Genomic DNA, 27,565 nt, shown 5'->3' with positions numbered 1-27,565 from the left:
CAAAGTAATTTGAGCGTTTATTGTGCTTTGTTTACCACAAGGTCGAATAACTGAGTGTTGTAAAATCAAATAGCCAGTCACGCGAAGAATGGCCAGTAACTCAAAACTTCGAGCGCGAACCTGAAGCAGAAAGCACGCACAAATTGCGCATGCACACGATGAGCGCAGAGTATCAACTGCTTTATTTAAGCAGGCTGCTCAACAAGAACACGCATGAAACGAGTGCACAAGGATACAGAGTTTGAGCGCGAGCTGTCACAATTTTTAGTTCTTCGTGTGTGAGTAGCACACTTCTTTTGAAAGCTTGAAAACAGCAGTGATTGAAGTGATCATATTGCTCTCTTAAAGAATTGTAACTTCAAAAAAAAAACTACAAACAGGTACAAAGCTCTAAATCACGAGGCAAGTGCATGCTCACACAGAGCGACCAATACCCTGTGGAGGCACGCGGTCATCGCAAAGCGTGGGGAGACAATTTTTACGGCCCAACTCGTCCCTTTCACGCCATCTGGCAACAGATGACAAAAACGTGTGGAAGTTATGGAGATCTGAGGACCGCGAATAGTACATAGTGTATAAATAGCTAGCCTTAGGCTATCTGGGCAACGTACACTCTGCGGCCTAGTTGGTTTGTGCCAAGTGCTGTGCAGCCAGAGATCCTAGTTTCGACGCCATACCACGGATAATTGTTAGTACGAATTTGACAACTTCATTTCCGGAACGGAAATAAATCAGCAGAGCAATGGTGTACCCTGCCATAAAACACTTGCGTTTAAAACAAAAAGGAACTTTTCAAAACAAGAATAGTGCACCGGATAATCTTGAAGCAGAATGAAAGATTTTACTCGCTACTCGTACCACTAGGATACAGTATAGGTTCGACAGCATGGATTTCTTGGAAGTGGAAACAACGTACGCATACTCGGCGACACTTTTCTTGACATTGGAGCGAAGGCTACGGAGGCGGGGCCTCCACACATTTGTGTTACTACGCAAGCGAGAACCGAAACTGGAACCGAAATCGGCTTCAAGCTGCCGATTTCGGTTCCAGTTTCGGTTCTCGCTTGCTCGCTGCGCTAGTGTGTTTAGCAAAATGTATGCATGCAAAATGAAAACGTCAGAGTTAAACTTTGATGAGAGTGCATACATGCAGCTAGTTACTGTGCTGTTTATATACTGGTACATATAAAATTTTCCGTTGTTCAGAACGTTTTTCCAGCATTATCCAGCCTTTCTAACAGTGAAGTTTAGGTTCCGTGTTCAGCCCAGTATATACGTGTACGCGCCACACGTGATCGAATGTTAATGTTTACGGTATTGAGCCCTGGTACAGGCGAAATAGAAGGCCGGTTGCGGCACGATCCGGGCACGGGCCTGTCTTGTTTCAGTTTTGCTGTATTCGATTTACGCCCTCAAAAGCTGACAGCAATGATTGGCGCAGACTGCGCCTCAGTGTTCGAGAAGCCTCATAATTGTTGTACGTCGTTGTTAAGATTGCGCGCAAGACGCGAACAGTGAAGCTTATTTCAGAGCTTGCGTGGCTACCAGTGATAAGGCTGGAAAGTTCGATGCGTCATGTATAAAAGACCGCGCCTCCCATGTTAACGCCATGTTTACTGCAAGATCAAGCAGCAGACGCAGCCGGCGTGCGGAAAACATGGTGCCGTCCAAGAAATAAAAAAGAAAAAAAACTAGGGCGCATGATAACTTCTTTTCCATGAACAGCGTACCATACTTGTTCTACCCTTATAATGAAGAAAGTTTTATTTATTCGGACCAAGTAGCTATTAGAATCAGAAAATAAAATACGTACTATTTCCTGGCGAGCGCGCATGCAGGCGATTCGGCTGTATAGCTTCCACAGTGCTGTCAAGTAAAGCTGTCGCCGAGTATAGTAATTAAAAGCTGCATTATACATACATCAACAAAGCGATCAACTGGCGTCTTTAGCATCAATGCGCTATCATTCTCTTGATCAATACATAAATACCGTACTAACATTGAATAACAACATCGTCAGCATCGTTATTATTGTCATAGATGAATTTGATAGAAGTGTGGCCGCAGCTCGAGACCACCCTGTCTAAGCTGAAATGTGCTCCAAAAAATTCTTTATACGCACTCCACCACCACTTGGGCGACACCATAGCTTTTATTTCCAGAAAATAGCCTGCCACCCTTGGTTCAACCATCGAAGCAAAACAAGCCAGTTTTCGTCGACATTCCGGCCGTAGCTGCAGTTCTTAATCGTCAGAAGTTTGACAGCGTTTTATTTTTCATCATTTGAGCGCGCATAACTCGAAGTCGAACGCAGTCAATCAGGCGTGGCCTTTGCTGAGGATGAAACGAGGATTGATACAGACACGATTCCAGTGTTAACAAAGTTCACAGGGCGCTGAGCCAACTTCCAACCAGAGTAAATTCAGAGTGAATTCATTTTACTGAACATCTGTCAGGTGTTTGGTGCAGGCAAAAAGAAAGTTCTGAAAAGGCTCTGCTAGGTCTGTGCACGAGACCATAAAACACATGGCGTAGATAACATATCAAATAAAAAGTTAGAAAGTAGCAAACAAATTAGGAAGCAAAAAAGAGGTACATAAATGCATAACGAAGAAAAAAAACCGAAATTACTCATGAAAATAACGCAAAATTTTGCAAGACTGCAATTCAATGTTATAAATATTTATCAGTAGAAATGAAACTATTCAGCACCGCCTATTCTGATGAATAAACCTTATACATGCATGGTGATTACAGAGTTCGAATGAAACACCGCGACAACGAAACTACCGCTTATCACAGTTGGGCGATTCCACGAGAGATCAACACATGTTCAAAAGTTGATATTTTAGATTTCATTGAGTATTTTATATATCGTGCACCTCTCACCAGGTAGCCCGAAAGCCAACTTCGTTTTTTGATTAACGGCATAACTTACGAGAAAAAAAATATCAAATTTCACCAACACAGAGGCACAAATTTCGTCACCTGTCATTTTTGAAAATTGCAGATGCTATAAAAAGACAAATATTTTTGTTTCAAGGAAGATATTTTTACCTGAAATGCATGTATAATGAAGAATGAGTTAATACGGTTTCAAGTTTGTAGACCTTAAAAAAATAGCTTTAAAATGTCTAATTTTGCGACAGTTTAAAATAAGTTACCTATTCCCCATTTTTTTCTCCGAACGTATTTCAAGTAGCGTTTTCAAATTTGACACGTTTTAAGGATATAGTGTGTTTATTAGGTACGTAATTTACTGCTGCCGTAGGGCAAATGTAAATTTTTATATATTGCCTCAAATTTCTTATATTGGCAAAAGTGTACTCCACTGAAATTTGAATAATAAAAAGCACCACTTTCGATTTTTCTTAAAATCTCGTAAATTGACAACCGAAGGTCATCATACAGTAATAGAGAAAACATGTTGCACTATTTTGTTTTTAGCGACAATATTCCTGGTACAAATCAGAGCTTTTTGAGAATGCGCTGATAAGTTGAGAACTCTAGAAATCGGAACGGAAAAGCGGCAATAAGCTTCAAACGCGAGTAAACGTGACCACATTTGGTGAAGAAAGGCTGTTTTAGCAGATAGCAGTAACTATTTTGAACGCGGTATTCTACAATATCTGAATTCACTCTTATACGTAGAGCACTGAGACTTCTAATATGTAGTGCCTCTCTATTACTGACACACAGATGGAGCTGCTGTGACGGTCATGTGTCATGGAAGCAGTGAACCAGGAAATTGACTGGTAAATACTTAGAAAACAGCAGGTGGCCAAACCAAAAAGAACTATCGGTTAAGAAGAAAGTGAAGGAAACGGAGACTGACATGTGGAGAATGGGCATGATTAAGAAGTCCGCACTAGAGATCTATCGAACATTTAAACAGGAAATTGCCAAGGAAAGGATCTATGATAATACTCGCGGTAATTCTCTACTGTTTGAGGCCAGGACGGGAGTACTGCGAACCAAGACATATCGGGCCAAATACGAAGGGGTAGACACAGTATGTAGGGCGTGAGGAGAGGAAGAAGAAAGTGCCGAACACTTAATAATGTTCTGTAAAGGGCTTCACCCTATAGTTCAGGATGATGGCGCAGAGTTTTTCAAGGGACTGGGGTTCAGGGACCGGGAGGGAAAAATGGACTTAACGCGGGTAGACTTAACTAGAAGGAGGTTATCTGATTGGTGGCTAAAGTCAAGGCACGAGTGAAAATTAAACTCTTCACTGCAAAGTACGAATCCTCAAACTCACTGTTGAAAGAGAAAAAAATAAATCTAGTTTTTGGTTCATTAAGTACTAAGGCTTGGTGGCGCTAGCCACCGCCCTATCTAAAGGGTACAGCCATATCCATCCATCCATCCATCCATCCATCCATCCATCCGTGTTTGCAACACGTTGGGTAACAGAATTGAATGTTGAATGAAATCATAAACGACTCATAACATATATTTATCATTTGGGGCACGACGACAGCCGCATTAGACTGAAGAACACGCTTTAAGGCAAGTTGTCATCCCTCGTCTGCTCTACGAATGAATTGCTGTGTGCCGCATCTCGGAGGCAATGCTTTAATTCATATGGTTCAAAGTGGGGACAAAGATCACGCCTCCCGTAATTTTATTGACAAAAACATTGGGAAATTCATTTTCACGTACTATACTTCAGTTTTGCATTCGCTATTGCAATACTTGTGCCCAAGTATCCACAGTATCCAATTACGGGGGGCGTAATTTTTGTCTCTACTTTGAACCAAAGATCTGAAGCATTGCCTCCGAGATGCGGCACACAGCAATTTATCTGTAGAGCAGACGACGGATGACAACTTGCCCTAAAGCGTGTTCTTTAGTCTAATGCGGCAGTCTTCAAGCCCCAAATGATGGAAATTTGTTTTAAATCGTTTATGAACTCATTCAACATTCAATTTTCTTACCCAATGTGTTGCAAACACATGGCCGTCACAGCAGCTCCATTTGTGCGTCAGTAATGGAGAGGCACCACATATTAGAAGTCTCAGTGCTCTACGTATAAGAGTGAATTCAGATACTGTCGAATGCCGTGTTCAAAATAGTTACTCGTATCTGCTAAAACAGCCTTTCTTCATAAAATGCGGTCACGTTTACTCGCGTTTGAAGCTTATTGCCGCTTTTCCGTTCCGATTTCTAATTTCTCAACTTATCAGCGCATTCTCAAAAAGCTCTGATTTGTACCACAAATATTTTCACTAAAAACAAGATGATGCAACATGTTTTTCTATATTACTGTATGATGGCCTTCGGTTGTCTATTCACAATATTTTAGGAAAAATCGAGGATGGGTTTTTTTCATTATTCAAATTTCAATGGAGTACATTTTGCCAATATGGGAACTTTGAAGCAATATATAAAAATTTACATTTGCCCTACGGCGGCAATAGTTTATGCACCTAATGACCACACTATATCCTTAAAATGTGTCAAGTTTGAAAACACTGCTTGCATTACTTTCGGAGAAAAAAAAAGGGGAATACGTTTTTATTTTAAACTGTCGCGAAAATAAACATTTTTAAAAGCTATTTTCTTAACGTCTACAATCTTGAAATCGTATGAACTCATTCTTCATTATACATGCGTTTTAGGTAAAAAATATCTTCCTTTAAACAAAAATATTTGTCTTTTTATAGCTTCTGCAATTTTCGAAATTGACAGGTGACGAAATTTGTGCCTCCGTGTTGGTAAAGTTTGATTTTTTTTTCTCTTAAGTCATGCCGTTAATCATAAAACGAAGTTGACTTTCGGGCTACCTGGTGAGAGGTGCACGAAATATAATACACTCAATGAAATCTAAAATATCAACTTTCGGACCCGTGTCGATCTCTTGTGAAATCACCCAGTTTTGACCACAGCCGATTTATATGCTTGTTGCGATAGAGAACACGAGTGAAAAACTCAAGGAGTGTGCATTAGCTTTTGTATCCTTGGTTACCAACAACACGATTGTGGCAAGATCTCAGATATTGACCGCGTCTTTATGAAGGTCACCAGTTGCATGAGTGGTTCATAATGCTGTTTTCATTCCTTTTCGTCTCGTAGTTGCAGCGTTTCACATAAGGTGCAGTCCTAACTAATCTGCTAATGGGCAAACATGACTGAATTAGCATGAGTTTTGTATTATTGAACAATATACAACACTACTAATTCTAAAGTACGTGTCCTAAGTACGTGATTTTCAGAAATGATCGGTGCTGAAATGAAGAACTCTATCCGTACTAGAGGAAAAATAGATCGGTTTGAATAGTGCCTCGTATTAAAACTTCTACTTTTCATTCCATTACACATAGATTTCCACGCTTGCAGCATATTCCCACAAAATATGAAATCCCTAGGTGGCGTGCATGAATTGTCATGATCATTGCAGTGCTCGCAGTTTCGCTTAGGGTGAAACACTTACCCGACGTGGAACAGTTTGGAGGGTTTTTTGCGGTGGAGTCTGAAAAGAGTACAGCATAGTAATTTGGGCTGGGAGATACCTAGACAACTATAAGTAGAACTGCACGTACTGTTTAGCTCCGTTACGTGTAAAGTCGCGATAAAAGTTGTTTCCTTACCAGTATTGAAATAACGCGTTGCATGGACAGTAAATGCGCATTGAATGTCTCAGAGTGGGTCACCGTTCTTTTTTGAAGATTACAAATATTCTTTTTATTGATGCTTCTTCCGACGCTATTTGGTGGTATTGTTGACTTCCAACAACAGGTCCTTTAGTCAGTACAATACAGTGCAAGTAAAAGGTTGATATAATACAGAAGGAGGTCCCAAAGTAAAAACTGTCAGAGGGACCTCCTATGAATTCATGTATAAAAATATAGAACAAAGATTGGCAACTAAGGAAAAAACAGCAAGCGAATAAAACAAAATGAACGTAATGAAAATTATTATCAAACTTATGGTAGTTCGAGATATTTACATTTGAGTTATAAAACAGGAGATAACTAATTGAAATAAATGACCATAACATAACACATACACATCACTAACTAATACAGTGTCACTTCAGAACCTATACACGTACACATAAATGCATATAAGCGTTATTAAACACACATATATATATACATACATATATAGTCAGATGTCGCATGTTGTTAGTAAGAACTGTTTTAGATGCCGCCGGAAACAAAGTAGTGAGGGGCTTGATTTAATAATTGATGGTAGAGAGTTCCATAAAGAAACTGCAGAAAACAAGGCTGTCATTTTGCCTTAGTTAGTGCTTACTTTTGGAAGCAGAAGGTTACTATTTTCAGGAAACCGTGTATTATTAGTATTGTGGAGATGTGTGAGGGGAAGTATGTCAGTGGGAATGTCACTGACTCTACTTCTGAATAATAAAATTTCAAGTTTGAGTTGAAAGGTGGAAATGAACGGTAGAATTTCGAGAGTGCTAAAGAGGGGTGCTGCTGATGCTGTGTAGGAACTATGTATGACAATTCGGACTGCTATTTTCTGAAGGGGAATGAGAGATGATAGGTGTGTGGCGTAGGTATTGGCCAAGGATGAAATGCAGTAGTTTAGGTGACTGTTAATGATAGCATGGTAAAGTGATTTTAAAATGTGTTGCTGAAAACAATGCCTTGTGCGAATGAGTATGCGGATGCCAAAAGCAGTCTTCTTGATGACAGAACTCACGTGAATGTTATATTTGAGTCGAGGGTCTAATGTGACACCTAGAAAAGTAGTGAACTTTGATGGGGTGATGACGCAGTTATCAATGTATATTTCGGGTGAAATCGTAACGCTTTTTTGGCACGAGTGAAATAACATAAAGGTTGTTTTAATAAGATTGATTTTTAATAGGTTATTTTGGCAACATGAAACAAGTTTCGCGACATCAGTGTTTAATTTTGCTAGTAGATTGTTAAGATTTGTGTCACTAGCAAATAACGTAGTATCGTGAGCATAAAGGATGCAGTCAGATGAGTTATGTGATGATGGTAAGTCGTTAATGTAGATAAAAAACATGAGATGTCCCAGAATTGAGCCTTGTGGGACTCCCTGGTTAGTTATTATAGGTGAGGATAAAACTCCGCCATAATTGACAACCTTGGTTCTGTTTGCGTGGTACCTTTGTAAAAGGGCTAAAGTAGGCCCACAGATTCCCAAGAAATTAAGTTTAGCATACAAAAAAGAGTGGTTTATAGTGTTTAAGGGTTTAGGTAAATCTATAAATAACGCCCCTGCCCAGAGCCCCTTATCGATGGACTGTTTTATGGTATCTGTTAGTTTAACCAGTGCAGTATCCGTAGAAACTTGGCACGAAAACCAAACTCCTAATGTGACAAAAGGTTAAATGTTGTTAGGTAGTCCATTAGGCGATTCACAATGAGCTTCTCAATTACCTTACTAAATAGTGGGGGGATTGTTATAGGGCAATAATTAGAAAAAAGCTTTCTGTTCTACACGGGATCGGTGATCGGTGAAACACGGGATCGGTGCATTGTCTCTCTTGTTTTCATAGCTAATATTGGTTTAAATATTCCAGATATGCGTTGTAGTACACGGAATATTTCGGCGACTGCGATTTGTAGTTCTTATTTTTAGGGTAGTTGTGCCGTTTCGAACGCTCAATTGGCGCGCGTACTTCCAATCTACACTCAGTTCAGTACATAGTCTGGTAATGTGGCTCAAAGTGAAAAAAGGACGCTCACTGTGGAACTTCCTTTTTATTAAACTGATACAAACCAGCACTGGTTTGATGCACTCCTGCTGAGTTAAGCGCTGTTGTGAAGCTCCGCTGATTAGCTATTCACCTTTTACTTAAATTTAGGTACATAAACCCAGCACCTTGGTGTCACCATTCGTACACAATAACACTACACCAGTGCGACAGTCACACGACCAGCAGTCCTGCAACACTTTTTGAGCATGCTCCAAAAACGCTATTATTTGGTATGCTATAGGCTCTCGAGACCATGGGAAACAAATAATATATCGCGGCGCGTGGCCTGGAATCTGAAATAAATTTTCAATTGAGATAGAATATCACAGCATATCCAGGGAGTGAATGATCAGTGGGGTGAAGCGTACATCAGTTCATCCGTCCGCATGTGCATCCGTCCGTGCATACGTCCATACGTCCGATCACGTTCATAAATTCAAAAGGCGCGCGCGTAACACCGACAAGACGAGAGCCAAGAAAACCGAACGCAAGCGTCCAAACGCGCCCGCCGCTGCGCTTCGTCTATGCCCCACCAACAATCCACCACGTAGGGTAACTATTAAGAAAACTGAGAGAAGCACTCGTTCTCCGTGTTCCCAGGCACAGCCTGCACAGCACGCAATAAGAGAGTAGCGGTAAAGTACTATCTAGAACATCCTCACTGAACTGCAGTTTATATGTACTTCTATGAGACAGCACCGTCTATTACACTGATACTGCCTTCCTTTATTTTCGTCTCTTCTTCCCTCGGTTACGCTTGGCGTATGACAAGGTTAGACTAAGAGGAGCTTCACCCCTGAAATTGCTGTTTTCGCTCTCGACCAATCATGTAGAAAGCACGTGAATAACTTGTCCCTGCGAATAAATCAGCCAAATGCTGATTTGATCATGGAGTTCTAGTTTGTTACTGGGAGTACCATGGGAGGCCGCGACTTGTTTACGTGTGCGCGCGTGATCGCACTGCAAATCAGATTCCAAGAAAAAAGAAAAAAAAAGAAGAATAGTTTGATGTCACGAGGCGCACGTTGCATAGTTTTCGCCCATGCCATCTCTCGTATTTAGCTTCCTGCCATTTCGTCGGGATGACGGAAGAGACAATGCAATTGAAGCGTGCGACTAATCTTCGTAAGTCTGCTCGTAGTGGTTGGATTCTAAACGTTTGTGCCAGCTAAATCGCGAGACATTAAGCTTCTTTAGTAAATATATTCTCTGAATACTTACAAGTGTTGTGGGGCGCATTGAAGACATTAGTACTCATGTGAAAAAAGAGTATACTGCCCGATATTCAGTTGGCTTTGCAACGTAGCTGCAAGCAGCGGTTGAGCAATTCTGCGTAGTGCAGGGCTGAGCATTATTCAACCCAATATGCGGAATGAAACTGCTTCAGATAACACAACGAAAAAGCCTGAAGATGGTAAGAGGCGTGGTCGATAAAAAACATCGATGTTTGGTATGACTGTGTTCTGAGGTCTAATGGGAGGCAAAAATCCGACTTTGCTGAAACTGTGCATCACTGAATATAATGTTCAGGTGTGCTGGGGACAACTAGATGAGCATAGTACACTAAACTCTAAATGTGACGTCGCATTGCGCACCTAGCCTGCATACTGTTTCCCAAGTATTAGGTGGCACACACATTCATAATTTCATTTATCGCCACTTGTCGAGGACTGAAATAGAACTTCTCATTGTATTACGTTTCGCGTGGAATACTCCCAGCGTGACTACAAGGTCACAGGTGAAATTTTGTAAGCTAAATGCACGCTTAAAATATACTTATCGATATCCTCTGATAACCCAATGAGCTCTCGAATCGACATTTTTCTTCATGATTAGCGTAGGCCTTGTTCTGATAGATTAGATGCCTTGTTGTCAGCTGCCTGCTTACCATAAGATCACATGCTACGTCATGCCAAACACGTCATGCCGTCACAAGAAAAATTAGTGTTCCACACTCACCTTAAAGCAGCAGGTGGGGCTAACTAACGCTCCCAAATTTAATTGCAAATATAAAGTCTATAAAGGGGACGAGAGGATGACCACCACCTTAGCTCAGTGGTAGAGCAACGGACTTCTTATTGAAGGTCGTAGGTTCAAATTCTGCCGGTGAAATGTAATCTTTTCGTACACGTTTCCACTCGATAATACACTCAATATTACTATTTTAGTGCTGCCTAGTTATGGATCTCAATAGTGTATTTATTGTTCTCCATTGTATCTTCATTTGTTTGCGTCAGCTCTTGATAAAAACGGACAAATTTCCATAACTTTTAGAGTTTTCCGAAAAGCCGGGTATACTGTCTATCACGATAAATAATATATTGAAATTTAAAACATCCGAATTTCTCTATCACCTATTTCATTAGATGCTGCATATCTGTCAAACCAATACCAATTTACAGAGATTAACGGTGAAAAATAGGGCTCTCTTCCAGCCAGAATGGCTCTACCACAGGGCGGTGGCCTCCGCCTTTTCCTCTTTATTATACATGTTAACGACATTGTAATCATTGTCGGAGGGGGTGTCCTGATTCAAATATACGCTGTTGATTTTGTGATTTTTGAAGACAATAGTTTTGTCAGTGACCAAATTAGTTAACAGAGTAGTTCAGGTAATACTCTTACATGGTGCATGAACTGAGGAAGCACACTTAACACATATATATGCTAATGACACACAAGAAATCACCTTTGCTTCATGTGTACTAATTAGGTTCAACCCTACTGCATGAAGTAATTCAATACAAGCATCTATGTGTCGCCGTTACCAAAACGTTAAAATGGAAGAACAACATTATAAATACTTGCACTTCATCCAACAGAAAACCATATCAACTCAAACATAAACTTGAAACAGCACCATATGATGTAAAACTTTTATGCTAAAGCACCTTAATAAAAGCTATACTAGAATATGCATGCATTGTTTGATATCCGTGTTCTAAAACTAGTATCAATAATCTCGAGAGGCAGCAAGAGCGAAAGGCTGCAAGATTTATAATTAACAAATTCTGACGACAGAGCTCACCCACATAACTCACAAAAGCTAACCATATTCAGCCACTCGAGATGAAAAGACAAAAGGAGAAACTGAAACTTCTTAAACTGCTTTACACGGACAATTGAACATTAGACTAATCTCTACATCTATCACTCCTATTAACCCGAAGCATTCGTCCCCGAAGACAAGATGCAATATTAGGCAACTTTGTGAGAGCGAACGTATTTAGGAATTATTCACTTTCCTCGAACGATAACGAAGTGGGATAGCGTAATCAAATCTACATCATATATCTGATCATTGTTGATTTGTTTTATGGCATTTTTTAAAATATATTCATTCTATTTCTTTATAATTATTCTTGTTGGGTTTGTTCTTTTTTCAAAATGTTCCCTGTTGTGCCACTTTATTGCCCTCGCTGCTTGGACTACCTGTTGCGCAGCAGTACTTGATAAATAAAATGAATGCTCATGAAAAGTCGATTTGCGGCCATAAAAATAAGTACAGCTAGGTTGCAGAAGGCTTGGTCACAGAATAGCTGGGGATAATGCAGCTAGTCCTGGTATAGTTAGTCTTTTCACACTCACTCCTCTCTCTTTCCCGGTCAACGCTATTCTATATGATACGTACATACACGTGCTTCATTTCGTTCCTTTCTTTTTCGTATCTCTGTCTTCATATTGATTTATCCCTAAGCTTTTCTTCTGACTTTCAATCCTTTTTTTCTCTTTTTCGCACCCTTCTGCCGGGACAGTTCAAAGTTTTTTCTAATGTATGTCATCATCTCTCTATGGATACTCATTATGTCGTCTTCTATGTTTTTTTTTCTTTCGTCTCTCTCTTTCTTTCATTTTATCGTGTACATATATGTCTCCGTGGGTAGTCGTTCCCCCTTCCTACTTTTTATCCTTGAAACCCTTTCTTCCCATTCCCTCCCATATGTGCACTACTATTCGAAATCGTACGCCTTGCTATGATAGCAGGTGTGCATAGCCGAGTGGGTAAAACGATCGCTTTCGTATTGCTGTGTGCGCTGGTTCCAATCTTGCCAGCTTGTTTTTCCCCGAATGTTACTTTTTTCTGTATGCTAATTCTTCTTTCTTTTTCTTTTTTGTTCCCCGCACGTTTTTCTTTACCTACACTCTAAAAAATATCGAGTAAAAAGGGTGTCCTTTTGTCCCACAACAACAATCGTCATCGGGCTTGCGTGCGCTTCCTTTCTTGAAAACTCGGCGCTGGCCACTTTCCTACTGAGAATTCAATGTAACCCTGATAATGGGCATGTCGATCGCGACTGGAATGTGTCGAGCGCGGGGCGATAGCGCAAGGATGGAACGCAATAAAGATGACAATTATTGTTGTGGGAAAAAAGACACCCTTTTTACTCGCTCTTTTTTTAGAGTGTAGATGTGTTTACTTGTTCTTTCACGAAACGGGGCGATTCCATACTACGCGAGAGAAAGTGGTTAACGTCATCGCGAAGTGACGCAACAGATGACTAGCATGAAGAAAGTGCCAGTTTATGAGAATGATACTGTCTATTAAAGGCAACGGCCGCCTACACAACGCCTCTGACGAAATATTAGAGGCGTGGCATCGCAATCTCTAGAATGGTTACACTGATACTCACCCTGCAGATGCTGATTAGCCTGCAATAAAACAGACTGTCCCTCTTCCTGGCCCTTCTGTTGGGACAATTGGTTTGCGCTAAGCATGAAGTCGACTACGCCATGATCTATCTACCAGCCGACTCAGTTAACGTAGCGACCGACCCATATATAGCATGAACACTGTGCTTAATAGCTAGTAGATGCTAAGCAGTGCAAAAAAATTGGGGACTGACAGAGAGACAGACATTTTTGTTTGAATTGTTACCGATTAACTTTATTTTAATTCTTTGATACTTGCCCCGCGGCGGTGTTATAGTGGCTAAGGTACTCGACTGCTGACTCAAAGGTCGTGGGGTAAATCATGGCTGTGGCGGCTGCATTTCCGGTGGAGGCGGAAATGTTGTAGACCCGTGTGCAGATTGGGGTGCACGTTAAAACACCACAGGTGGTCAAAATTTGCGCGGCCCTCCACTACAGCGTCTCTCCTAATTAAGTGGTGGTTTTGGGACGTTAAAATCCACATATCAATCAATGCTTTGAGACATAAGTATCTGTCTTTTGCTTTTACAGCATACGCGTACGATAGCGAGTTGAATTGTCTTTACGTACCTGACGCTTTTCTCTTCTTTTGATTGATATTCTCTATATTCTCTTTCTTTTGATTGATTTATTGCAAATTACATTTGGTGCATTCTCTCAAGACCTGTGCATTCCCGTCTTAAGTAATGTATTCTGGTGATTATGATGGAATGTATGAGAAAAATAAATGTGAATATAAAGTCGCGTATTTATCTATACTCCTCAAGTGTCGTTTTGAGTTTGAGATAGTTTACTGCAATGAATGAAGATTTTCTTAGAGGGTCTACTATGGCATCCTAATTCACCACCTGATTCCTGTGTGATCATGGCATGCCCGAAGAATTACCTCTATGATTCGGGTCTCTCAGTTGTAATACTGCTGTTTATTTTTTTTTCTTGTGGCGTTTGCCTGCAGTACCCTTGTTTCACTTTAACTAAAGCACAAGTTAGAAAGGTTTAAAACACTTGCCGCCCCGCCGCGGTAGTCTAGTGGCTAAGGTACTCGGCTGCTGACCAGCAGGGCGCGGGTTCGAATCCCGGCTGCGGTGGCTGCATTTCCTATGGAGGCGGAAATGTTGTAGGCCCCTGTGCTCAGATTTGGGTGCACGTTAAAGAACCCCAGGTGGTCTAAATTTCCGGATCCCTCCACTACGGCGTCTCTCATAATCATATAGTGGTTTTGGGACGTTAAATCCCACATATCAATCAATCAATCAATCAAAACACTTGCCTTACATTGACCGAAGACTACACTGCTCAGAGTTGGTGGAATAGAAGGCTGAAAACGTAAATAAATATGACATTCAAGACACAGATACAAGCACGCAATCATTTGAGCTGCATTTTTAACACGACCAGGTGCTCGAAAAAAAGCAGTATTTGTGCAACTACAAATACTACATATACCAAAGCCGCAGTAAATAGGTATGTCGGAAATTTAATGAAAATTAGCAGATATCAAAGTGAAGGATCATAGAGGAGACGTTCATTGTGGTGTTGTATGTTGCAGTACTTGTGAAACTAATGTAAAAAAAGCAAAATGGACGAAGCGACCCCTTGCCAAAGGCAGATACCACGCCTTTAACCTACACATCATGCGTCTTAATATATACCAACTGAGCAACAGCGGTGGTCACCCGTTTGTCCATATTATCGTCCATGTAGTTACAAAAGCGACTTTAGAGCGAAAGCTACCTATAAGGTCTATTATTAAAACCTACAGCCAGTCGTGTGCCGCTACAATGGAACGATACTCAGCTTTCGGGTGACGTCCACTCGCACTCGCCACTCTATGCTGCAATTACCTCGGGCATTTTTTTTTTCTGCCCCATAAATGTCTGTAGCATCGCATTAAGAGACTAACAAATTAAGTCGAGTTTCCGGCACATGGCAGCAAAACGCACGTTCACATGGCGCAGTATAAGTCTGCTCAGGTGCGTAAACGAGGCAGCTTTCTTTGCCGCACGCCAAATGACAACAACCTCAAATATTCGTACTGAATAACGTCGGTGCGCCATCGTGTTAACAAACCGAATAACGCTCCTTTTCGCGCGCTAACTTGCATAAATAGCCATTTTCCATAAAAATAATACATATAAACATCACATAATTTACGTTCACTTGTCATAGCTAAAAATGATTGTTTATGATGTATACTGTGACAACTAGAGTGTTTGAACGGTTACATTTAACGCTTTTTTACTAATTGTAATGGTAACGACAACACTCCTAGATTTCACCACTCGGTGCTTATAGCTAGTCTGATCCATATTTTTCGATAAGATGTGTTCACTACCTGCATGGTGTTGACAATTTATGTGCATGCAAGCCTGGTAGTGTTAGTCAGCGTCCCACTTGGTCGTGACGGAGGCTGTGGCGTCACGTATCACATGCTTTTTAAGAGGAATGTGTTTTATGCTGGGATCTACCAAGACTTCCATGAATGCTGGCGTCAGAGAAATGACACCAATAATTTAAGCATGATCTAAAGGCAGAATAAACAATGTTTCGTCCATGAGAGTCGAACCCATGACCTGTGGGTTTGCGAGCACATATGATAGGCACGCTATACAGTGCGCTACGGTCACATAGTTGTACATGCAGAAAATATGCCTTTAGTAGATATACCACAGTAATCTCAGAGCCTTCTTGATTAAGTGCAGTATTGCATTGTGACCGTGGCATCCGCGATTGGTTCCTTCAACGCATCATATGTGAGTGTCCGTCGCATTCAGCGCGTTTTTAAAAGAAATCTGAATTTGTCAACGCCTTTAATAAACCCCCAGGGATAGCCTTACTCGAAGCTTCGTTGCGCTTTTAGCATTCTTTCATATACTTTAACTCTTATTTCTTCACAAGCGTTCACCGCACGAATATTGGCGGCTGGCCGAAGGAAAGGCATGACCATTGGACACGACACTAGTTGTGTTTACGTTTGGTCGGGCACTGTAGTGTAATAGCTTTGACATGCCGCGCATAGGCTACCTTAGTCTTTACGTTAGCCCAACTTCAGCATCCCATCAGTATCACTCTTCTGGCTGCCACATCGCTTTCTCTGGGTTTGCTCTCACCGTTAACTCAGACATGTGTGAGCACAAGCGTTCGGGTAATCACTGATTATGGACATTACCGATTAGAGAACAATTGTACCACCAAGCGTTAACGTGACTGATTGATTGATTGATTAATTGATATGTGGTGTTTTATGTCCCAAAACCACCATATAAATATGAGAGACGTTGTAGTGGAGGGCTGCAAAAATTTCGACCACCAGGGGTTCTTCAACGTGCACCCAAATCTGAGCACATGGCCCTACAACATTTTCGCCTCCATCGGAAATGCAGCCGCCGCAGCCGGGATTCGAATCGATGACCTGCGGGTCAGTAGCCGAGTACCTTAGCCACTAGACCACCGCAGCAGGGCAAGCGTCAACGTAGAAGTATGCACATTAAACGGCGTTATATCTACCAAAAACCAACAGACATTGTACAGAAATAATTGTACAGAAACCAATTAACGTCTTTTGTAATGATACGTTTTACTTTCCTGTTTGAACGATTTCTATGACGAAGAGATGAACCATGACTTTTTTGTTTGTTCGGACTGGTTAGCTGACCAGATAGCCTTAGCATACAACTTGACGTCATCAACTGTACCGGAACGATACCCTCTTTGGTATGAACAAATTCAGGGATATATTTAAAGGCTCCTTTTATGTACGGTGATCGCTTAACCGAAACCCAGCTAATTGTGGAGACATTGAAAGAATAAGGGACGGAAGTCTAGTGCTTTATGTGCATTGTAATACTTTTTTGCTAGTTTAGAGAGAGTACTGTTGATGAAAGGATAAAGTGCTGGCGCCATGGACCAACCCGTATCTTTTGTATTGGGAATCTGATGCTCCAACAACTCATTTACGATGCTGGTCGTACCCTAAGCCAGGTCATGGGCATTAATGTGCACGTACCCCTCATATTTCTAGTCAGTACCACTCCAAATCATCGCAGCGAGTGTGCAAAAATCCTCCCGGCTGTGACGACTCACGTGATTCTTTATCGAGCACACAGCTGAACAAAAAATTCTAGCATGCCCTCAGAAGGCAACACCTCCACCGGAATGAGACCCTCGCGGGCACTGAATGATTGATGGGAGTTTTCATTGAATCTTTCGTTAGACGAGAAAGTGAACACTGCCTTAGCACATAGAAAAACATCGGTGGCGCCATTCGATGGTTGCAGATTAAGTCTCAATGGTTTCAGCTTAGTTTATGTTAAATTGTGAGCGCTCTTTGTGCTTCACTGTTACAAAGGCAATGGTACGACACGGTATATTGTTAGTGATTTTCCGAATCCTGAGTTCAGCAACTCTACGATTTCTTTAAAGATTTTTCAAAAAAGCTGCACCACTCAATAATGAAGTCCTTAGTGAAAATCATAGGAAAGTGACTGCGCTCAAATTTGTGAGTGCGCTTCCTTGTGTCAGCAATTCATTGAGTGGCGCCATGTCACATAGTGGAGCAGTTCGCTAATAAACTTAAATCATGTAAGATTTCAAGGTACGGCTTTCGTATATATTTCATCATCTCTAAAGTTTGTTCACTTTTCTCCTGAATTGACTTCTATTTTGCTGAACTGTGAAATGGCTTTTGTCCTACGTGCCTTACTGCTGCACATTATCTGCTTCGTCATGGCTGGTATACGTGAACACAAAAATACATAACTTGTAGCGCCTAGGCCTGTCGACCTTGATGCACCGAGTGTTCTTCTGGGATAAAGAGTTGTAAAGTATTTCGAATAGCAGTTTTGTAGCTATACTTACTTTCGTACTATTTTATGCTCTTGGTTTATCTTGTTTTATCAAATTAACGTGGTGGGCATACGACATTTCCCATTAATACACCGGAAACAGCTCCGTCTTTGCACTGCTGTTCCTTGTGTGGTATAGCGTATACCACGTAGATAATACGCGGAACACTTTTTTATAATCGATGAGTACCTCATTAACATTATGATAAATGATTTGACGCACTGACTGTGACACCTCTGGCTTTTAGAAGGCTTCCAGGCTAAAAAAAAAGTGGCGAAAAAAAGTTACAAGCCCAAAAAAGTTACAGGCTAAAAAAAAGTTACAAGCCCTTTGTGCCATCTGTCAGGTGATGACGGGAACGCGCTGAAGTTATTATGCTGAGTGGGCCGCGAATGGTGTATAAATATCTAGTCATTTGCTATGTGGACATTTTATTCTTTGTGTCGTAGTGGTTTCGTGCTGAGTGCTGTGGAGCTCGAAGTTCTAGTTTTGACGCCACACCACGGATAATTTTCTCCGCTTTCCAATCTGTCAGTATACCCTTGACAACGTCATATATGCGAAAAAATTATGTCCGCAAAGGCATGGTGTACCCCGCCATAAAGACTTTCGTTAAAAAGAAAAACACCATGACTTCAAAACAAAAATAGTGGGTCAGATATTCTTTAAACAAAACGATAAGTGTTACTGGCTACTCGTACCAATAAGATACAGTATATGGTCAACATTTTGCATTTCATTCAAGTGAAAATGAAAAAAAAACGCACTAAGTAATTGAAGCCCGCATAGTACATAAATGAAGAATGCGATCAACATATGTCTTTAGCATCAATGCATTATGATTTTCCACAGCATTACATAAATTTCGTACTAACAATAAATAGCAGCATCATAAACACCGTAATATTGTCGTAGACGGCTTTATTAGCAGTGTTGCCGCAGCTCGAGACCACCCTGTCCTAAGCTAAAATCTGCTCTGAACAAATTCTTTATGTGCACTCTACCACCACTTGCGTGCCAGCATAGATATTATTGCCATCAAAATAGCCTAGCAATTTTCGTTTAACGTGTGAAGTGAAACAAGCCAGTTTTTTTATCATGCGGGCCGTACCTGCCGTTCCTAACCTTCAGCAGTTCTGCAGCGTTTAGATTTTGTTAATTTGAGCACACATAGCCAGAAGCTGGAAGAAGTATATTCAGTTTGGCCTCTGCGATGAATGAAAGCGGGATTGCTACAGACACTATCCCTGTTTTATGCAGTTCTGAGGGCACACAGGTGACATCCATCCAGAGTCAATTCAATTAAGTTTACTTTATTCGACATCTGTCATGTGATAGGTGCATGAAAAAAAGACCTGAAAAGGCTCTGCTAGGTCTGTAAGCCAGACCATGGAACACAGAGGTGTGCCATATACAAAACTCTAAAACTGCATGAAGTTTTGCTAGATTAAAACTCCAAGTAGTATAAATATATATTACTCAAAATAAAACTGTTGAGTACCACGTATTCCGATGGTTAAATCTGACGCACTAGTGCCTAATCATGCATCACCATTGCGCAGTTCAGAAAAAACACTGTGACAACTAAACTACTGCTTGTCGCAGTTTTGACCAGAACCACTTTCAACACGATTGTGAAAGAGGACACGAATTGAAAACTATAGGAGTTTTAAAAGGCTGCTGAAGCCTTGGTGATCAACCACGCGATTTTGGCGAGGCCTCCGATGGCGACACTATGTTTTTGAAGATCAAAAGCTGCATAACTTACTTATGACGCTATCTCCTTTCATTTGAGGTCTTCTGTTTGCAGCATTTTGTATAAGGTGTCGTCCAAACTAAACGCCTTATGAGCAAGTAAAACCGGAATACGGTGGCTTTAGTAATTTTGAACACACTAACCTACAGGTTGTAAAGGGCATGTTCTAGCTATCTGAGTTTCCAAAATAATGGGTACCGAATTCAAAAGCTCTGCTGGTAACGTCAAGAAAAATATATCAGCCTAAAAGTGCTTGAATTCAGTATTTACACCTTTCATTTCATCAGGTACCGGGTTTCATGCTTGCTGCATATTCCCCTAAATTACGAAAACACCACGTGATGTGCATGAATCTCCATCATCATTTCAGTGCTCACAGTCTACCTAGAGTGAAATAGTTACACCGCTCCCGCCAGCATGATGGCTTATTCGTGGCGGAGTCTGAAAAGAGTATAGGATGATATTTTTCAGCGAGAGATAGGTAAATAACAATAAGTAAAACTGTGCATACTGTTTAACTACAGTATGTATGTAGTTGCAGTAAAACTTGTTCAATTACCAATATTGAACGGACGACACGTTCCACGACGGTACCAGGTAGCTGTGCATTGAATGTCTGAGAGTGAGACACCCTTCATTTATAAAAAAATCAACGATCTAGTTCTCTCTTGCACGCCTATTTAAATGCTATTTGGTGGTATTGTTTGAATAAAATTTATTTTCGAATACTGCGTGACCGAATATAATATTTTGTTCTGAATAATGGCATCGGTGCGTTGCCTGGGTTCTTTTGCATAGAAGATTTTGCTCTCGTTATTTCGGAATTGCCTTATACTATAGGAAACATTATGGTGACTACATTTTATTGTTCTTGTTTTTAAGATGTGCCATTTCGAAAACTCAATGCTTTCGCATGGTGTCAATCTACATTCACTTTAGCGCAATGTATGGTAATGTGGCTTGAAGCTGAAAAAGGACGCCCACATTGGAATTTCTTTATTATAAATTTCGTTCAAACCAGCAGTGGTTTGGTGCACTCCTGCTGAAATAACCACTGTTGAGAAGCTCTGGTAATGGGTTGTTTACTTTTTGCTTTATTCTAGGTGCACAAGCCTTTAGCTTCTCGCCTCCACCAGAATGCAGCTGCCGTGGCTGGCCTTCAATAGCACCACCTTGGCATCATCATTAGAACACTATAAACACGACAACAATTTGGCAGGTGCCCTGAGGAGTTCAATAAGGCCTTGCAACAGTTTTTGAACAAGCTCTGAAAACCCTGTCGATCAGTTTCGAGGCTATTCAAAGCACGTAAAACAATTGTTATATCACGGCACCTGCCATGGAATTCAAAACAACTTCTCAAATTGCTAAAGCTATTGTCTCTGTGCTTGGCAAAAGATGACACGAGCTCAAAAATCACTCATCACAGCAAATAAATCAGCCATTGGGCGATTTTTTCATGGACTATTTATTTGTTACTGGGAGTACCGTGGAAGGCTGTGATTTGCTTACTCGTGCGCACGTGATTGCACTGTAAAGCAGCATACCCAATGTAAAAGAAAAAGAAAAAAATAAAATGGCTTAATTTAACGAGGCGTGCGTGACAAACTTACTTTCCCCGTGCCACTTCTCCATATTAAGCTACCAGTGCTTCCCTAGGGACGAGAAAAGACAGAATGCTACTGCAGCGTGCGAGAAGTCCACATGGAATGGTTGCATAGTAAAGGTTTTTCTCCCGGGAAAATTTTGAAGCAATAAATTCTTTAGTGAATATATTCCATGGCTACTTGTAAACCTTTCAAGACCATTTGAAAGCATTGATATTCATGCGAAGAAATGGTGGTGACCGATATTCAATTATATTCGCTAAGTAGCCACAAACAGATTTAGGCGCCTCGTTGGAGTCCAAGATTGAACATTACTGAACTTTATATGCAGAGGGAAATCACAAAAAGTACCCCAACAACGCGGCCTAAAGGCACTTAAAGTATCTGTGAATCTGAAGCATCGATGCGTGGTGTGACTGCGCTGTGAAGCCTAAAAATATGGCTAAACATCCTCTTTCGCTTGAACTGAGCTTCACTGCAAAAAGGTCCAGGAGTGCTGTAGACAACTGGAAGGGCACAGTGCCCTAAATGTGACGACGGATTCCTAATGTTGGCTTCATAGTGTTTTTCAATGATTAGGCGGCCCACACATTTCAAATTACATTTATAGCGAAGTGTCAAGGCAACAAATAAAACTTTTCTTTGTGTGGTCCGCGACCACGTAATCGAGCTGGGGCACAGCCCCAGCTCGACTACGTGGTCGCGGACCATATTTTCTAAAGTGAAAGGACACTTGCAATTCACTCATTGAATTATTATTTGATAGGCTAAGGAGCCCTTAAATTTACACTTTCCCTGACTCTTAGCGTATAGGTCTCCTTCTAGCAGACTTGAAGCCTTCAGAGAGTCTTCAAGGAAGTGTTGCTCAGCTGTTAACTCACAATAGTATAACATACCATGTCAACCCGACAGAAAAGAGTGTTCCGCACTCACCATCATGGCAACAGGTGCGCTGATTCACGTAGCCAAGTTTAAATGCACATATATACTTTATTAGGGTAATGAGCGGATGAGCCTCGCCGTAAATCAGTGGTAGATCATCAGACACGTTATTCGTAAGACGCAGACTCGAATCCTGCAGGTGGCAAGTTACATCTTTGTCCACTTTTACCACTCAATTATTTACTCCTAATGCCATTTTACTTCCACTTAGTGACGGTTCTTCAATTTATTTTTAAAAAAACGCTTTTCGACCACAAAAAGTTGCAGGGAGAACTAGGTTGTGTAAGGCTGGGTCACCGCATATCTGGGAATAATCCAGCTAGTCCTGTCATAGTTATGGTTCTCACGCTCGCTTCTCTCGCTTTCCCAGTTCTCGATATTCTATTTCTCGATATTCTATATAATACGTAGTTGCACATGATTTATTTTGTTCCTAATTTTTCGTGCCTCTGCCCTCATATTTATTTCTCGCTCAGCACTTTTCTGACTTTCGATCCTTCTCCTCTTTTTATTTTTATTCTGGACAATTTCCTTATTTCTAATAAAGTCTTTCACGACCTGTCTATCCGTACTCATTGCGTCATCTTGTATGTTTTTTCTTTCAACCCTCTCTTTCTTTCATTATATTGAGTTTACATGCATCTTTCTCAGTACTTTTTTTTCCTCTCTACTTTTTCTCCTTGAAACCCTGTCTTCTCTTTCCCACCAGAAATGTAGATTGTACCACAAAGTCATACGCTGTTTTATGGTAGTAAATGTGGATAGCCAGTTTGGTAAGACAGTCGCATTCGTATCGTGGGTGCACTGGTTCCAATTTTACCTACACAATTTCCTCCGAATGTTTTTTCATTCTGCATTCTACATTTTTTGCTTTATATCTTTCTTCTAAGCACTTTACTGTTTATCTATTTGTGTTCATTTATTCTTTCGCCCAACAGAAATATCTTATACCATGCCGGTGAAAAGGTTGACGTCTTCTGGGAGCGAAGCAACAGATGATTAGCACGACGAGAGTGTCGGTTTATGATGACGGTACTGCTTATCTAAGCCAGCGGCCACCTACACAACTCCTCTATTGAAACTTGTACTTCATGGTACCGCAAGCCACAAATTGCTTAAACCGATGCTCATGTTCCAGCTGCTGATTAGCCTGCTACCAAACAGCCTATCTCTCTTCGTGGCCCTTCCGTCTCAACAACTGGTGTCCGCTCATCATGAAGCAAACTACGCCCTCATCCATCCTCCCGCTGCCTCACTAAATGTAACGATAGACAAAAAGGGAGCATGAACACTGCGCTTCATAGTTGGAAGATGCAGAAGAGCGCATAAAAAACGGGGACAGACAGAAGGACAAACTTTGTTTGAATTGTTAGCCATTTCATTTATTGTAATGCTTCAAAACGTGTGTACCTGTCATTTGCTTTTACAGTATGCGCTGACGATCGCGTGTTGAACTATCCTTGTGTACCTTGTGTACCTACAAATATGCAAACATTTGAGCTGAATTGTTAACAGGAACAGGGCTCGAAAAAAAGCAGTATTTGTGCAACTATCAATATTATATATAAAAAAGCCACAATTCATAGGTATGATGCAAATTAAATAAAAATCAAGAGATGATGAAGTGAAGGGTCGTAGAGTAGACATTATGAGTGGTGCTGTAAGTATGTTGTAGTACTTGTGAAACTAATGTAAAAAAAGCAAAGTGGACGAAACGACAACTTGCCAACGGCAGATACCACGCCTTTCTCCTACATATTATGCGTCTCAATATCTACCAACTGAGCAGTACCGGTGGTCACGCCTATGTCCACATTATTGTCCAGATTTAATCAAGAGACTCTAGAGGAAAAGCTTCCTACAAGCTCCATAAATAAAATTTCTAACCACTCGCGTACCGCTGCGATGAAACAAAACTCTGTTTTGAGGTGACTTCCACTTGCAGTGTCCACTGTATGGTGCAATTACACCTGGCATCTTTTTTTTGCTTCATAAGTGTTTCTTTCTTCGCATTGAGAGACTGACGCATCAAGTCGAACTGCTGGCACATGGCGGTGAAACGCACGGTGATATAGCACTGCATATGACTAACCCGCTTTGTAAGCATGGCTGCGAAATCTGCCGCACACCAGATGAGCGCGATTTTAAATATTGGTACAGTGGAATGTCGGTGGCACCACCTAGTTAACAAGCAAACCAATACTTTTTTCGAGCGCAGTAAGTTGCATAAATAGTATTTTTTTCTAAGAGTAATATACATGAACATATCATATTTAGGTTCGTTTCTGTTAGATTAGAATGCTTCTTTATACTGCAACAATTGCACAATTGCAGCATATAGTGCGTGTATGTACGCAATTGTGTATATACTGTATTTAGTTTATACTGCGAAAATTGCAGTTTTTATGGCTGTAATTACGCTTTTCTACATATTGTAATGGTAACGACAACGTTCGACGATTTCACCGCTTAGGTGGTTATAGTTATTCCGGCCCACGTGTTCCGCTGCAATACGTATAATACCTGCATTGTATTGATTATTTATGTACATGCAAACAGGAAGTGTAGGTCAGCGCCGCACTTTATCATGACGGAGACTGTGGTGTCACGTATCACTTGATATTTAAAATGATTGTCTTTTATGCTGTCATCTGCCACGACTTCCGTGCCTATCAGAGTCACAGAAATGAGAACAAAAAAATACGCATAACTTGAAGACAAAAAGCAAAAAAACGAAACTCCCCGAAGGAGATCATGAGGAAATACAATTGCATTTGGGTGCAGCCGAATCGCTGCGCGATGAGCGGGATCCCTTTCACGAGCGCCTGTGCTATGACCATCATCAGTAGGTGACATGCTGACCCTGAGAAACGTAGCTGGGCAGTGCTCCCACGCCCGGAACCTCACTTCTCTCGGAACCACCATCCGGCGGTGGAGAGTGACACATGAACTAGACGGTGCGTGGGCAAATGCATCTACAAGCAATTCCTCCGGGCCAGCTTGTTTGCGAGATGGCGAAGCAGACTGACCATACAAGTCGTGTCTTCGCCATTCAAGTGTCTACTCCTTGGCTGCCCTTCCAGGGAAGGCGGAAGAAGCAACCCAATCCCCCAATTGTTTCGTGAGAGAACCTCATTTCCCTCTCCTCGGTAAAACTTGGATTGGGGGAGCATTGCGTCAAGAGGTGCAAAAGCTATTCGACGGACCGTGTGTATTTGACTGTTGCTCTGGAGAGTGGTATCTTGTGTTTGTATGTAATCGGTGCTTTAGTCAGGGAGGAGGTGTCCGGCAGGGCTTAAAAAGACGCTTGAAAGTGTTGGAGGGGGCTATGAACCATTTAACGGTTCAACCACCACACTCGTGGTTTGTGAAACTCCTAACATCTCTATGCTGTAAATAAGTGTGTATAGTGCCATAAAGTTATTTGAGCTTCGCATCCCTATCTTGTTCAGTCTTTTTTTCCTCCCCCCGAAACTACGCCACGCTACCACAGGAGTTCGGGTAGAACCCGGTCTCCATCAACTGGTGGCACCGGTGGGATTTGCAACAACTAGTGATCAGCGGTGGGATACAAAGGTACAAATGACAACAACAGTCGGCCCAGGGGAAGCAGCTGGCTCGAGACATGTATCACGTATGGATGAGAGCTTGGCCTTTCCTCTGAGTGAACCAGGTCCTAAAAGAAGGCAAATGTTACACTTGCTAGGTAACTTTTTCGAAAGACTCAGTTCCACCATTTCGGGAAGTTTCATTTTTCGGAAGTAGCGACCACTCAGTATCATCATGGACTTACGGGAGCTGCAGAAGCCGCACTTGTTACTGTTGTGTGAGAAAGTAGGGATCTATACAAGGGGTTTGGCACGTAAACCCATAATCATACAAATGATTATTGATTTTGGGGCTGACGAAGAGGAGCTCTGTGAGACATGGAACCTCATCAATCAAAGAAAGAGGAGGAGAAGAGGCGTGAGCGTTAAAAAGAGGAACGTCGCTTTGAACGCGACTGTGAAACAAAGACAGTAGTCTGTAAGAGAGAAACGCTGCTTCAAAAGCGAGCGTGAAATAGAAAGACTGGCACACGAGATTGCGATCCGTAAACGAGAACGTCAGTTTAGGAATAGGTCGGGCAGTATTCTGCAGCAAGTGGTACCTTATCGCAACTTGAAGGCCGAGTTCTGGATGTCTAGGCACATGCAGCCACATACAGATTCAGAGGATATTGGCTTGTACTTTATGATCTTTGAGCAGAATTGCGAGAAACTGTCATTTAGGCGAAAAACATTATGTCAAAGGCTACTCACGGTTTTGCCTTGCGAGACAGTTGATGCTGTTGCGCGACTCAGTGAACAGGATGTGAACAACTACGAGGTAGTTAGGGCCGAGATGTTCCGGATATTCAGAACTTCTGTCTGTAGAAAAGAAGAGCAGCTCAGGCAAGAGTCTGAAAGAAAGCGCGAAGCAGGAAGACAAGAGTCTGAAAGTGAGGCGCGTCGGAAAGCGCTGGACGTTGAACGCGTAATGAAGCGCCAGAACCATAACTCACGCTAGAAAGGGGCCCACATATTCTAGAATGCATCAATGTAGAGCATGTAAAGAACAAGGCCTTGGTCGGTCTCTAGGTAGAGACGATATCAAAAGACGGTCCTTGCGAGGATGAAGTGAGTGCCAGCAGCCCTAAAGGGCTCAGTAAAGAGCTGGAAACCAACTTTATGCTTCAAAAGGTCGTCTTAAGATCGTCACATGCAGATATGGTTAGCACAGTGGCTAATCTGAGCGAGGATGAGACGCTTCAGGATTTCAGGAATGCCATTTGAGAGGACCCAGCTAATAGTTTCCTCGGCATTGACAAAGATAATTTGGCCCGACAGATTGTCGTGATGAAGAGTTCAAAAAGCGTTAGTGGGAAGTAATATTCAGCACTAGCTCGAAGGAGCTTCCAAACCCCTCAGTTTTCTACGCGACATGATGACGGCATCGAGAAAAAGGAGACAAGCAAATATCGCCAGAAAGGAAAGAAGCAAAACCGTTGGCCACTGCGTAAGCCTAGGATAAGCCCCATCCCGT

General features: G+C 41.5%; 1 protein-coding gene across 3 annotated transcripts in view; it reads right to left on the bottom strand.

The window, feature by feature from the left end:
* LOC142765419 (uncharacterized) overlaps positions 1-27,565 on the bottom strand; it is a 179,839-nt gene that overhangs the window by 49,777 nt on the left and 102,497 nt on the right. For 2 of the 3 annotated variants that reach the window (XM_075866403.1, XM_075866404.1), the window contains 2 exons: positions 6,437-6,475; positions 1,814-1,879 (listed from right to left, as the gene is read on the bottom strand). In XM_075866403.1, coding sequence (XP_075722518.1) covers positions 1,814-1,879; positions 6,437-6,475 — 105 coding nt within the window. The remainder of the gene's footprint in view (positions 1-1,813; positions 1,880-6,436; positions 6,476-27,565) is intronic. The other variant, XM_075866405.1, reaches the window with a different exon arrangement.

This window comes from Rhipicephalus microplus, chromosome 6 (genome assembly GCF_043290135.1).
Source record: "Rhipicephalus microplus isolate Deutch F79 chromosome 6, USDA_Rmic, whole genome shotgun sequence".
NCBI lineage: Eukaryota > Metazoa > Arthropoda > Arachnida > Ixodida > Ixodidae > Rhipicephalus > Rhipicephalus microplus.
This window is presented reverse-complemented; position numbering and strand designations above follow the sequence as displayed.